General features: G+C 45.5%; 1 protein-coding gene across 4 annotated transcripts in view; it reads left to right on the top strand.

Annotated features, from left to right (window-relative positions):
* TMEM52B (transmembrane protein 52B) overlaps positions 1 to 14,189 on the top strand; it is a 137,443-nt gene that overhangs the window by 106,763 nt on the left and 16,491 nt on the right. The window contains exon 1 of one of the 4 annotated variants that reach the window (XM_085614634.1): positions 7,317 to 7,450. The exons of 2 other annotated variants lie outside the window; for them this stretch is intronic. In XM_085614634.1, coding sequence (XP_085470760.1) covers positions 7,418 to 7,450 — 33 coding nt within the window. In that variant the 5' untranslated portion in view covers positions 7,317 to 7,417. Of the gene's footprint in view, positions 1 to 7,316; positions 7,451 to 7,748; positions 7,857 to 14,189 lie in introns of those variants that run through there. One more of the 4 variants, XM_085614631.1, reaches the window with a different exon arrangement.

The raw sequence follows: 14,189 nt of genomic DNA, 5'->3' as shown, positions 1-14,189 counted from the left end.
TTGTGACATAAGAGAACATCTTCAAATATGCAAGTTTAGGATGTCCGCTGCACGAAAACTTCTTGCGTTTGATTTAATAGATTTTTATGTTGCTCCATCTAAGGATCTAAGCTGTATATTATAGCGTACTCATGACAAGGGACTTGCTCCTTAGTTTACCAAGAGCATTGTTGTCAGAAGGGTAGAGGAAGCAGGAATGTTAAAAGCAAACTCTTTTAATAAATGCCTCTCAATGCAGTGATATAATCAGATACTAAATGAAATGCTTCCGCGTGTTAAACAAATACACTTCCATGCCATTCGGATGGACTAAGGATAGGTTGAAATACTTGGGAACTTACATCTTCACAAGTCTCCACGGAGTATATTATCAAGACAGGCAATAAAATTATCGCGCTTTAGCAGCAGAAAACTGCCGCTAAAACAGCGATAATGGGCTTCATAATATGCTCTATGGAATTCCAATTGAAGCTCAGGTTAGATGTCTTTCACATCTAACATGGGCTTCAATTGGAATTCCATAGAGCATATTATCAAGCCCATTATCGCCGTTTTAGCGGCAGTTTTCTGCTGCTAAAGCGGCGATAATTTTATCGCCTGTCTTGATAATATGCCCCCATAAGAGTGTGAAACCTATACCTTGCAAAGTATCCCCGATTGTTTCATGCCATTACCTCCAATTTGTAATGCTGGCAGAAGTACATGTTGTGGCTTGGCAAGGTAGGCGCCATTCGGATGAACGTCCTGCCCCGCTTACTGTATGATTTCCAAGCCCTTCCTGTTATAATCCCCAAAGCAGAACTAAAAACTTTACAGACTCTTTTGTAAGGGCATGGAAGAGAACTCGAATAGCGCGGCACATAGGCGATAGATTGGGCAGAGTCACTCAGATATAAAGCAGTACTACTGTGCCTCACAGATTCGAGATGTCTTTGAAGTTAAGTGTTTTGGACAGTGTAAGAGGGAGTTTAAACTAGGGGAAAACACCTAACGGGATATTTACAAGAAAATGCTGGAGCACGGTGTTAGGCCAAATTTGGCAAAGCCACACTCCGACATTTTCAAAACAGAGGGATGCAATGTATTGACAAAGATATGACATCCCACTGCATTTCCCTAGTGCTGGCACTAAAGAAGCTGCCTAGAAGCAGCGCAGGCACCCTTGCGCCATGTTGCATGGGTGCCTGCGGTGCATGAGTGAATGTTTATGTGCAGGGACACCTTACTGCACATAAACAATCAATAATGGTGAATTGCTCTTTCTGCAGCACACATGGAAAGAGCAAAAAACGAGGAGAAACTCGTAGTTTCTCCTCGTTTCACCATTCTAAGATCAGGGATTGCCCGAGCTTAGTTTTTGCTGCTGCCCCAGTAAAACTGCATTAAAAAGCAACGGGTGTTGCAGTGCAACGCCCACTTCAACACCCACTGCACGCCCCTTTGCTGTAGCAGACTGCAGCTGAAAGGGGCATGTTTACAAGGTGGCATAAGGCCATGTTAAGTGGTTTAGCGCCACCTTGTAATAAATATGGTAAATAGTGCCACGCCACTGGAACGGATGAAAAATTGGCATATGGGGCTGTATGTATGCTCCCAAATGAGTTCCTGGCAGCTTTGATACTGGTCGCTTCACCCCACAAACAAAGTGGCAGCCATTAGACTGCTCACAGACTGATAGAAACTTTTCCCTCTATACATGTCACCTAGGGGGCCTTACTTCCATTTACTCTGTGCTGATGGCTGCAACTCCGAAACTCAATGGACATACATGAGGAAATGGCAAAAAATTCTACAGAGTGATATACCTATGGAAGGATGGAGACAATTAGGGTTAGACCTCCTCTCTATGTACAAATGTGTCCAGAATAGGAAATTGCTACACACATATATGACACTGTGGGACCTGAAACCAAAAAGATTACAAGGGATGGAATTGTGTTGGAGGGGGTGTGGGCAAGAGGGGGGTGATATGGATATCTTGTGGTCTTGCCCTCCGTTGAAAATGTTTTTGAAAGAAATCCTGAGCCTCTTGACGGGGGCTCTGAGTTTTCCGAAATAGGCTGACCTAGCCACAATTGTGTTGTACATGCACTCCTAGAATATAAACACCTCACTATGCATGAAACTGACGGCTAAGCAACAAAGAGATCAGAAATGGAAATCAGAAACTGTAGCGGCAATTTACGAATGGGGTAATAGACCGTGGTCCTTGCTGGCCATGGAAAACTTTCATGACATGGGCCACAAATATGAACGAATGTAACAAATGTAGGTGGGGTACCTACCTGCATGGCTTTAGGTGGGCAGGGTCCTGCCGGTGCTCAGAACCATTATCTATAATGGGGGAGCCCTGTATTCCTCAGAACCTGGGTATGTATGATAAGTGCTACAATGTGTTCTGTCAGATCAAGCAATTGCTTAGTGTCAAGGATAATCAATCCTAGTCAAAAAGCTGAGTCCGAAGCACACCGGACAAAGAAGCAAACATAATGAAAATGTTATCTTTTCATATATAACCATTAAATGTCTCATGGTATATATGGCTGTTGCACAATTGAATCACAAGACAAACACGTGACTCAAGACAGACTGATATAACAAACAGTGGGACAGTGTTACCAAAGTTAACTAATACACAAATCAAGACAAAATGTAAAAAATGTTTGCGAATTCCGTCCTGTCGTCATATATATTTTTCATTACAAACCCTGTATTTTACTTGGTAATCATTTTTAGGGGTGTAATGACTGTGGACGTGATATGGCTATGCGTCAACATTTCGACCCATGGCGTAGGTGTCAATTGGGAAACATCACTGGGGTCTTCCTCAGGACTAGTATGTGTCAAGCAACCAGCCGAACCGAATGATTAACCAAACTCCTTGTCTTTCTTATCAAGTGTAAGGACACATATGATTCAGATCTGTCCTAGATCCACCTTAGTGTAGAGTTGAGGCTTAATTAGGCAGTCTGCGCGGGACCCTTGTTCAGTATGCCGCCAATATAAGGGCATGTAATATGAACATTTCGTAGATGCAATCCTTGTCCTTAGTTGTTTGTAGAATATTCGTCGTAAAAGGTCGCGGCTCATTAAATTACCACAGCACGACCCTTCCGGTGACCCTGCAGTGACTGCACGGCAAGACAACATATTCAGTATGTTGGTTTCTTTGTCTGTGTGCTTCAGACTCAGCCATCTAATATTTTTGACTAGGATTGATTATCCTCGACACTAAGCAATTGTTTGATCCAACAGAACACGGGGCTCAGAACCGGCATCTCTAAAAAGCAGATGTGAGGGGGGCTCCTATCGGGCTCTCCATGTTTGTCTTAGCCCTGACACTGCGGCTGGTGACTGCTTTTGATGGCACTTTTTTGCTTTGCAGTTGTATATTGCACAACTGGACCAAAGGTATTGGATCGCCTTACATGAGCACCAGTACACAAAGATATGTTCATATTATTTTTGGTAGGCACGGGTAGATTGAGCGATTTGCCCAGAATCACAGGCTAGTGAGCCGATGCAGAGACTTGAGTCTGTTTCCACCAGCCACAAAGTCAGCAGCTCTAGCCGTTACGCCACAACCTCTCCTACAAGAACTAAAGCTTTTTTAATATCCTATACGACGAAGCTATAGTTGTAGCTTATTTATCTTATGCAACTAACAACCACTGGCAAAGCCAATTCAATTTTCCTGGCTTGTTGTAGTTCTAATCTTACTTCTTGTGTTATATATCTGGATGCAATGACAGAATCAGCAAAATACCATTTGTGCGGCACACTGTGCTAAGCACAAATTTTCAGCTTACGTGTTTTTAAGCCACACCCTTAATTACATCAGACACGCCCCTTTGAGAGACCTCGCCCTCCAGTTTTTTCATCCCAATTAAAGCCCTGCTTACCTACCTGCTTATTCTGCTGTGCTGGGGGGGGGGGGGTGCCTGACATCCCTTAGACCTTTGGAACTGATGGAGTAAATGGGACCACGAGAACATGGAGGTATTAACTAAGCGCATGCTAGGTGGGCCTCAGAACTGTGAAAAAGCCTGGCTGTTTGTCTCAGTCAACCTCTCAAGAAAGTTGGGGGGGGGGACTGTTTTCTCTCTCTTTTTTGTTCCATTGTTAAAAATTACATCAGGTACTACTAAAATGTATTTTGTTAACGCAACTGCTTAAAATACAATCAAATATCTTTGCATAAAATAACATAAAAAACCTTTAGGGAAAAAATAAATACAGTCTTGAGTTTTGAAGAATCTGTATTGTATTTTTTACATGATGTTTGTTGTATGATTTGCATACCAACTATTTTCAGGGCTCGGCTCGTGCGTGAGCCCTTAGCGCTCTGATAAAACCTTGGCTCGGCTCTGCCCTGGTTCTTCCTGTTAATTTGTTCGCCCAGCTCTCCTGAAGGATGAGAGCCAGGACTGGCTGGCGGTGCTATAAACATGGGGCGGAGGGGAAGGGGGGTGTTACTTGACAACATTTCTTCGGTGGGGCCTGCTCAAAATCTTTGCCTCGCTTTCCTTTACTTTTTGGAGTCTTCAGTCAGAGGCGATCCAGAAACAAATCTCTAGTGATCTGCTGGTCACTGTTCTAGTTGTTGTAATGTACCAGCCACTCCCAGAGGGCTGGCTTACACCCCACCCCACACCCATCCAGCACAGGCATCACTGGACATGTGACCCTGACAATAAAAGGGACCGGGCGCACGTGCCCAGGGCCAGTTCTACCAACTAACTATGTGTGTCCGTTCATCATTATGAGTGCATGATGGCCTAGGGCCATGCACAATTACACTGGCGACGAGCGGAAAACTGCCCGCGTGTGCAGCTGCTTTTTTGAAGGTGGTTGAGCAGGAGAGTGCTGCCTGTGTCGAGGGCACCCCCTGCAACAGGTGAAAGAATCATCTGAGTGCCCGCGGGGCGAGTGAAGAGCCCTGGGGTGAAGGTGAGGCAGCAGGAGCCCACCCTGCATCGGAAAAGTATGTGGCCGTGCCATCCAGCGTGACGGGAGCCCCCCTGATGGCAGAAGAGAAATGCGAGCAAGGCCTGACTGCTTAGACACTGGCTGCCACTGCAGAATGCCATGAGGTGCATCGAAGCCTGATCAGACATCGGGCGGAATGTGAGCCCTAGACGGTGACAAGTGCCGGACCGGGTCGTCACGAACCCCCGCAAAGGAAGCGGAAGCCGCCCGTAGCTGACCGGCGAAAAGTCGGTGTCACAGTAGAGACTAGCGAGGCCGGCAGGTCGAGAAGGCCTGGAAGGTGATGCGAGGCTGACGACGCCCGAGAAATAAAGGTGCTGCAGCCCCTGTAGTGATGAGGGGCTCTGGACTGCATGACATCAGAAAAAAACCAGGACATTTCCCAAAAATAGAAGAAGGACTACATTTTTACTTCAACACAGTGCACAGAATGACAGTGCTCCTGTAATGTTACAAATAGTAGTCCATTCTTGGTAGTTTTCAATGTAGGTTTATTGTATATCTAGTTGTGTAATATAAGAGTCCCACCAGGAGCAGTCTGTATCTGCTCAGCCCATTCAGCAACTGCCTGAATCCTACCAACATTCTAATCTTCAACATTCTAACATGCACATCCTGGCTGAGCAGTACACTACATCTTCTCCCTTCTTTACAATGAGAAAGGAGACTTCAAAGATGTACAACAAAAGGTTACAATCAAAGGACAAGGTATATAAATCTTGAAGTGATGTGACAAGTAATACATTTTAAAACACGTAATCAAATATTTATAAATTTTAAAATGCCTAATGAATGTGTAATACATTTTTTAACCTTTTAAAAGAAAAGCACTCAGAAAAGCACAGAAATATGAACAATGAAATCAAAGCATGTATAGAACCCTTCTTCCCCCTTTAACGCAGACAACCGGTGTGAACAAGTAGAAGTTGAAGGGGAAGAGTACTGTGAGGAAGAACAAGCAAGGAAATGAAGAAAGAAATTTGCGCGGCAATGGAGCGCAAAAACTTGAAAGAGGTTGACTTGCTAAACACCACCAGGGCACAGTGGTTGGCCAGACCACTGTGAAGGTGGCGAGCGGAAAGGAAATGGAAAAGAAAAGTAAGTTAAGAAGAAAGAAAGAAAAGGCACTCTAAAGGCGTAAGGAAGGTGTGTGAAGTACACCTAGGTGGATATTTGAAAATAGATCCACTAGATAGCGTGTAAGCTATCATGACACATGCCTGGAAATTCTACCACAGGGGTTTTAGAAAGGAGGCACTGTAAAGTAGGTAAAAGTAACATAATGTAAATAAGGACTATAAAGTACAGTTACTTTGCTAAATGAAAAATCCCCACAACAATTGAAGTGAAAGGTGTGCGGCACGGCACACGGCACAATGTGCTACATGAGACGTAAAACAGATATGGAGGAAGACCACATAAAGCATTAATATTCCCCAAAATTGGAGTGAAAGGTGTGCGGCACGGCACACGGCACTATTGCTACATGAAACGTGAAATAGATGTGGAGAAAGACCACATGAAGCATTAATATTCCCCAAAATTGGAGTGAAAGGTGTGCGGCACGGCACACGGCACTATGTGCTACATGAAACGTGAAATAAATGTGGAGGAAGACCACATAAAGCATTAATATTTGACTAAAACGTACAATAACAGGTAATATGAAGAGGCTTAAGGAGATGGTGTGGATAAAACTGCCACACAGTAAAAACACAAGATGTGAAGAACGTAAATGTAAAACTACCCCTTCCTCTTTTTTTTTTTTTTTTTTTTTAACATGCTACGCAGTAAAAATGTAATTTACAGTAACAGCGCTAACAACACGTTAGGGCAAGTACATAAAAAATGATGTCAAAGTAATAAAAACAGTAATGCCATATGGTAAGAATATGAATCTTGCAGGTAAATCCAGGCGAGGTTGAACCTGATGGAAAAACATCAATTTAAAATAACAGAAGGAACATAAGCTCGAACATATGCATTGAATCAGCTGGAATCATGTTTTTCTTTGAGGAGATGCGGTGGTGAAGATAACCACTGGATGGCGCTGTTGTAAAAGTTAAACTACAGTACTTCGAGAAAGGAAACAGCAGATCGAAGTGGTGTTGAAAGTTCCGTTTTAAAAATGAAAATGAGACAGTACCTGCTGCAAATCCGTGAAAGCGCTCCGATGTCCTTGAGGAAATTCCATGGATGTAAGAAGGCAAAACATGGAACTGTGGGAAGATTGGATGGCAAACAGGCGTGGTTGGCAAGACGAGAAATATGCTGGAAGGTGCACATGAAATGATGAAAAATACCAAACTCAAAATGGCGGCAGGCAGGAAGACGTCGGGCTGGATGGCTCTTGGTAAGAGTAGGCTCGACAAATGCTGAAAAGCGGTGATGACGCGGGGAAGAGTCGTCACAGTGAGAATATCCATGGATGGAAGGTGCTGCCTCGAGACTCCAGCTCGAGGTAAGGAGGTGCCTCGCGCTGGTTTCAAATGTCGCATGGCAATAAAAGTAAAAGTGGTGGAAAATGGCATTTCTTCTGAAAAATGCCGGTAATTAATAAAATAAGACTGACCTCCGTTAGTGAATGTCTGCTCACGCTGAGAGTCAAACTGCGTATAAAATTCGCAGAGCTAAAATGAAATGCCTGTGGCTGGGGAAGATGTTAAAACGAGGTAGGCAGCATAGAGGAAATTTTGACCTCCGATTCCTTGCAGGTTACAAACACTGCCTGTCACACGGTGAGGAACAAGCAAGACGAGAGCGGTATGCAGGGCAGACAGAAGGACACTTTGCTCCGAGGGAGTCGTCAGCCGGAAAACAAGCAGTGGAGAGCTAGAGCTGGCATGCAGGCAGGAACTAGCATGAGGGTAGGAGCTATGGAAAGGAACTGGAAGGCAGCAGGATTTGTAGGTAGAAAGTGGCACTTTGGAGTTGAGGGCGACCGGTGGGGGTCACTGGTGGGGCTCGTGGTGCCAGATGAGTTGAAGTGCTGCTTCAGAATTTTTTAATCTTGAGGTTTCTTGGAAGTTGACGCGCAGAATCATTCCAAATCGTCGCCAGATGTAATGTTACAAATAGTAGTCCATTCTTGGTAGTTTTCAATGTAGGTTTATTGTATATCTAGTTGTGTAATATAAGAGCCCCACCAGGAGCAGTCTGTATCTGCTCAGCCCATTCGGCAACTGCCTGAATCCTACCAACATTCTAATCTTCAACATTCTAACATGCACATCCTGGCTGAGCAGTACACTACAGCTCCTTAGCAGAAAATTACAGAAAAGGCAGTAAGAAAATACATTAAAAATGCCATTATTAAAGCCAGATGCATGCCTATTAATTAAATTGCTTTCCTATAACAGCTGCTAACTATCCCTGCTTTGTGAAACATACAAAAATACCTCCGACCCTTTTGAGCCGACCCTCTCAAAAAACCGGGACATGAGCTTAATTTCCTGAAAACTGCCGGGATAGCTGCCGAAAAACCGGGGCTGTCCAGGCAAATCAGGGACGCCTGGTCACCCTAGCAACAGCCCACCCCGCGTCTGAAGTGCCCGCAGGTGAAAGGGCAGCACGAGGAGCACCCCCTGCCGCCCGGGGTGAAACTGCTGCTGCAAGTGGCAGGAATGGTCAAGGAAATAGCTTCAAGCACCGGTGAGGCCCGGCAGCGAGGGTCAAGCTGGTGGAGACCGACTGCTCCTGGCACTGCAGGTGAGGTGGCGTCAGCCTAGCAGGCAAGGTACTGAGGAGGGCTGCGAGACCCCCGCGTGGTTGAAAAGGCGCCGCTGCAGGAGTGGTTCAGTGCGAGGGCCCCGCCCGTGAAAACCGCAATTCGAGTGGGACAGCATCGGAACTCCCAACCCCAACAGGCTGTCAGAATATTAAAATAAATGAAAACAGAGAGACTTACTTTGCACAAGAGGAGGCACGTGTGTAGGGTGGTGAGGCCTCTGCTGCGCGTGTGTGCCCCTGGTGACAGGCAGCCGGAGGATGAGGTCTCGATGAGGCAGGAAACCTCCGAGATAGAGAGCACGAAGGCCGCAGCATGAACGAAGCTGCCGGGGCCTAGGACTAATGTAATAGTGCCATCTAGTGGCTGATTGTCTGTAGCCTGCGATCAGGGCCAGGGGAGAGGCAGCTAGTTCCTCTCCGGAAGAAGAGCAGATAAAGGGAGAAGGAAGGACACACAGAAGGGGCACCGCAAAGATAAACACTGGAGGCAAGAGTAGTCATCATCATCATGATAACTTTATTTCGGTCGCAGGACCATAAAAGTACAATAAAATATATACAAGTACAAAAATAAGATCATAAATAAGAAGATGTAAATTTAAGAAACAATTATTAAACAATGAGTTATCATGGTCAGTTAATAAAAAAATAAAAACTGATAGGCCATTACTATGGATTAATAAAACTCCTTCGTCTCCTCCACATAGCAAATAGGAAACGGGAAACTGCATAGACAATAAGTGGGTTGGTATCGTAGGTTAGAACTCTTCGAGCTTGTACACATTTTCTGAGGCCCAATATTTTGCACAAGGGGAAAAGCCAGCATTTTCGGGTCGTACTATATGCTGGACAAAAGAACAAAATGTGCGCAACATCTTCTTTGCATGTTTTGCAAATTGGGCATTTGGCCTCAATCAATTTTCCCCAGCTAGATGTAAATACCCCGATTGGGAGGCAGCCATATCTTAACTGAGTATAAAGTTTTCTCGCCAGTGGGGGCTGTACTACATCCAAAAATACTTCCAATTTAGGTTCAATTTTCATCAATAGAAACTCGGAGGTCAACCTGCCCAGAGAAGCTGAGCAGTTTAATCTATTGGAGTTAAAAAGTCTGACAGCTGCCAGTATCTCAGACCTGTGAGTCCTCATACAGCTAATATCCGGAGTGTCCCAAAGTTGGGGCAGACCGATTTGATAAAAGGAAGACTTTATATGGAGCAGCCAGGGAATATTCTTACACTTTAGCGTCCCCCAGATTGCACTAAATTCTGCTCTAAAAAATTCAAGCTCAGGGGCAGACCAGAGCCTTCTCCAAAAAAGCAGAGGTCGTGCGGTAGCCAAGTCTTTAACGGGAACCAAATCCATATCCAAGCGTAATGGTATTAGAGGCGTACTCTGGGGGAGGCCAACCAGACCACGCATGAAAGCATGTTCCACCTTTTGAAGATTGGATGTATTTGTATGGCCCCACAGTTCTGCAGCGTATAATGCTGCGGACCTAACCTGGGTTTTATAAATCTCCAATACAGGGGTAACAGGTTTGAAAATAGAAGTTCTGTGAAGTCTACCAATTCCCCCCGATGTTTGGGATAGCCTCAAAGAAGATTTTACCACTTGAGCTTCCCAGGTAAAGTTCTCAGTAAGCGTGACCCCTAGGTATGTGAAGGTCTTGACTCTTTCCAAGGGGACACCCCCCAGTACAGGGTTCAGACGTGTGCGCCTCGGGGGACTGAAGATCATAAACCTGGTTTTCCCCAAGTTGATCTCCAGTCCCCGCGAGGCACAAAAGGTCGCAAACCCATCCAGTACCCGCTGGATGCCCGATGATGTCCGGGATAACAGCAGTGTGTCGTCCGCGAACATCAGAGCGGGCACCCGACCAGAGACCAGTCGGGGGGCATCAGTATCCTTGATACTATTTAGTTCGTCAATCAATCCATTGACGTACAAGCTAAATAGTGTAGGGGCCAATACGCAGCCCTGTCGTACCCCCCGAGTTACAGGGAAACGTGCAGATAGATCCCCGTTCTTCCCGCACCTCACCTGTGCAAAATTCCCTGTGTGGAGGCGAATCAACACATCGAGTAGATATGGTGGGAGACCAAGGTCCCTCAATACCATCCAAAGTTTCTGCCTAGGGACCAGATCAAATGCGGCCCGCAGGTCCACAAAAACAAGGTAGAGGCTGCCACCCTCCACTCTTGCTGTTTTGCAAAAGAGGACCTGGAGCCGAAAGATCTGGTCCAAGGTAGATATGCCAGTTCTAAAGCCAGCTTGTAGGGGAGTCAATACTTTGTTCACCTCTATCCAGTCTAGCAGTCTGTTTAATAGAATTCGGCCCAGCAATTTTTGAGTGGAATCCAATAAGCTGATGGGTCTATAATTGGCTGGGGTTAATGGGCAGCCCTTCTTGAAGATCGGTACAATTTCGGCCCCTAGCCATGTGTCAGGTAATGCAGAACCCATCAGAACCGCATTAAACAGTACAGTCAGATAAGGGGCCCAAATTTTGGGTTGGGAGCGGAAGAGGTCCCCCGGGAGCTTATCGAGTCCTGGGGCTTTGTTTGGGAGCAAACCCTCAATCACAGATTCTACCTCCTTATAAGTAATTGGATCTGGATGGTTGCCCTCAGTCATAACCTGAGGATCCGGTAAACTATTCCCTGTCCAAAGGGCCAAGGGTCCAGGTTGGCTATTTTCGGGTATAGGGTCCGAGGCTACAAAAGTCCCAGGAGATGATCTATTGTCCTGATCCTGGCACAGGAATGCTCTTGACTCCGGGCTTGCATATAGTTCTTTAAAATGCGCCTCCCAAACTAGAGGGGCGATGTTCGGAACCCCTAGCTCTCGTTCGCCACTCAATGCTGAGGTGGCAATAGCCCAGAAGGTCCTAGAATCCTTAGAGAGGAGTGCCTCCCTTAGATCGTTCCACTTGGATTCCTCCCACTCACTCTTCGCCCTGGTCAACTCCTTCTTGTACAGCAATCTAGAGGCCTTAATAGTAGGTCCATCTTTAGATTTTATAGCTACAAGCATATTCCTCTTTGCGCATTTACAGTCATGGTCATACCAAGGATGTGTTCTAGGCCTTGATTGCCTGGGCTTGAATACAGGATAAAATATCTCCCCGAGGCTCGTAGTCAACCTTCTATGTATGTCAGGGGCCTGCTTAAGGGAGAGAGGACCCCCCATTTCACTTATTAGCGGGATGGCAGTCCGATAAATTTCAGCAAGACGTGTCGTTTGTTCCAGGCACATTGCCCACTTAACCCTTCTTCTATTGTTGGATATAGTAAGGGGTAATACAGACAGTACTGTGTTTGGCTCTGGGTTGGTTAAGCCAAATGCGCGAGGCTTAAGCGTCAGGAGCAAAGCATTATGATCACTATCTTGTCTTGTAACAACCTGGAAATCTTTAAGCTTATCCCAGTGCTTGGCTTCCAATAAAATGTAATCTATAATGGAAGTACTGTTAGGCCTATTAAATGTGGGTAGACCAGAATTAGCATTATCCGACCTTCCATTGCACGCCCATAGGGACTTTGCAAGTGTGAAGGATTTGATTTGTAGTACCAGCTTGGTCCAGGCCTTCACTGGGGTAATGGCAGGGGCCGGAATACACCAGAGCGAGTCTACCTCATCTTGGTTGTCTTGTTCGGGGAAACTCAAGGGTTCGAACTGGCAATTAAAATCGCCTCCCACAATTATTGTAATTAAGGGATCGAGTGATTGGATGAGGAGATCAAGAGCAATAAAAGTGCTTGATTCATTTCCATTTGTAGTAGGCCTGGAGTAAATATTAATAATGGCCACACGTGACTTATCAGATGAAGTTAAAAGGACACATTGAATATCAGGTGAATTAGTTTCAAGCTAAGTGGCCTGTAGTCCCAGATGTGTACCTACCCAGATGGATAACCCGCCCGAGGGGCGACCCTTGCCCCTTGAAATAGCAGAGATATCAAACGTCGCAAAGCCAGGGCATTCACTCCCTTCCAGGGCCCAAGTCTCTTGCATTAAACAGATGTCGTGTTTTGTCATAAATACGAACCACTCTGGGTCAAGTAATTTATTCTTGAGTCCCGCGATGTTCCAAGAAAGTATCTTAATAGACCCTTCCATCACTCTATCTACACCATAATCAGACCCCTGCTCTTTTAGGGGGCTCAGATCACGGCTATCTCCTACACTGTTTTCCACCGACCCACCAACGACAGGACAAGGATCATCACCACTAGGTTGGGTGAGTGTATTCTGCCCAGGTCCAGATCCATCCGTACAATCCCTATTGCTCAATTTCAAAACAGAAGTTTCGATCTGGGCCAGTCAGTCAACTTCTTCCAGGACGCTGAACCTGTTCCAATGGGCGTACGTCTGCAAAGGCGGGATGGGGATTAAGGGATGTACTACAGGTGGCTTTCATTGCCGAGTCCCACTAGATGGCAAAAGGTGATTCCTACCATAGTGAATAAAGGTCTGATTATAATTCGAGGTGGGATAAAAATAAGACAAATGGAGAGGCAATATCTGGGAGTTCCGCCACATGGAAGATTTACATATATAATCCACTGCGGCAGGATCCCTGAAGTTTATTGTTATAGCATCCCCTGCCACTGTTTTAGGACCCCTTCCAATCCACTCTATTCTTCTTACCGCCAAGATTTCCCCCGAAATATTAGGAGGGAGGGGACTGTTTATACTTAGCCACTGAATACATTTATTCTTAAGGTCAATCTCAAGTTCTTTTTTCCCCTCTCTTAGAGCTGGAACACCCGCTAGGACAACCACATAAGGTAGAGCTTCTGGGGGCAGATTTATTGTAGGCAGCTGGCAGGGATCTGCCCTACACTGGGCAGGACTCATTGGCAGGGTTGTAGTACTTTTTCCAGGGACTTCAACCTCCTTAGGGTGTAGACTAGAACTATCGGCTTGGGCCCTTGGGGTCAGGGTGAAATGACCTTTATTTTTAGGAATAGAGGGAGGTGGTGGCATAGCAGTTATAGGGTTAGGGATTGTGCTCCCTAAAATTGTATTCTGGGCCACTGAAATGTCAACAGGATCAGCCCCCAAGTTACTAGAAGCAGAAGATACCAACTTTTCAGAAGGAATTATTAACTTTATTGTTCCCACTGCCTTATTATTTAGAATGGTAACAATTCTGTCCACTTTTGATATTAAAGGTTTAATGTGTGCAACAATGGTCTGTTCCAGGCAAGCCTGTAAATCCGCCACCATGTTTGTGACCCAACATGGCACCCCCGGTTGGGAATTCAGGGTGCTATCCAGTGGGGTCACCAAATTATGATTATGGTTGGCCGGCGTTTTTTTACCCTGCTTTCTAACTTTTTTAGCGAGACTATTTTTCCTCAGCTTAGAGTCTAACTTCCCCGATTTCGAAATTAGTGCAGGGGAAGAGGGGATCAGGGTAGCATGTGAGTCCACAACGATGCTAGGGAACTCCTTTGTAACCT

Source organism: Triturus cristatus, chromosome 7, assembly GCF_964204655.1.
Source record: "Triturus cristatus chromosome 7, aTriCri1.1, whole genome shotgun sequence".
Classification (NCBI taxonomy): Eukaryota; Metazoa; Chordata; class Amphibia; order Caudata; family Salamandridae; genus Triturus; species Triturus cristatus.
Note: the sequence above shows the minus strand (reverse complement) of the source record. Positions and strands in the feature narration are given on the sequence as shown.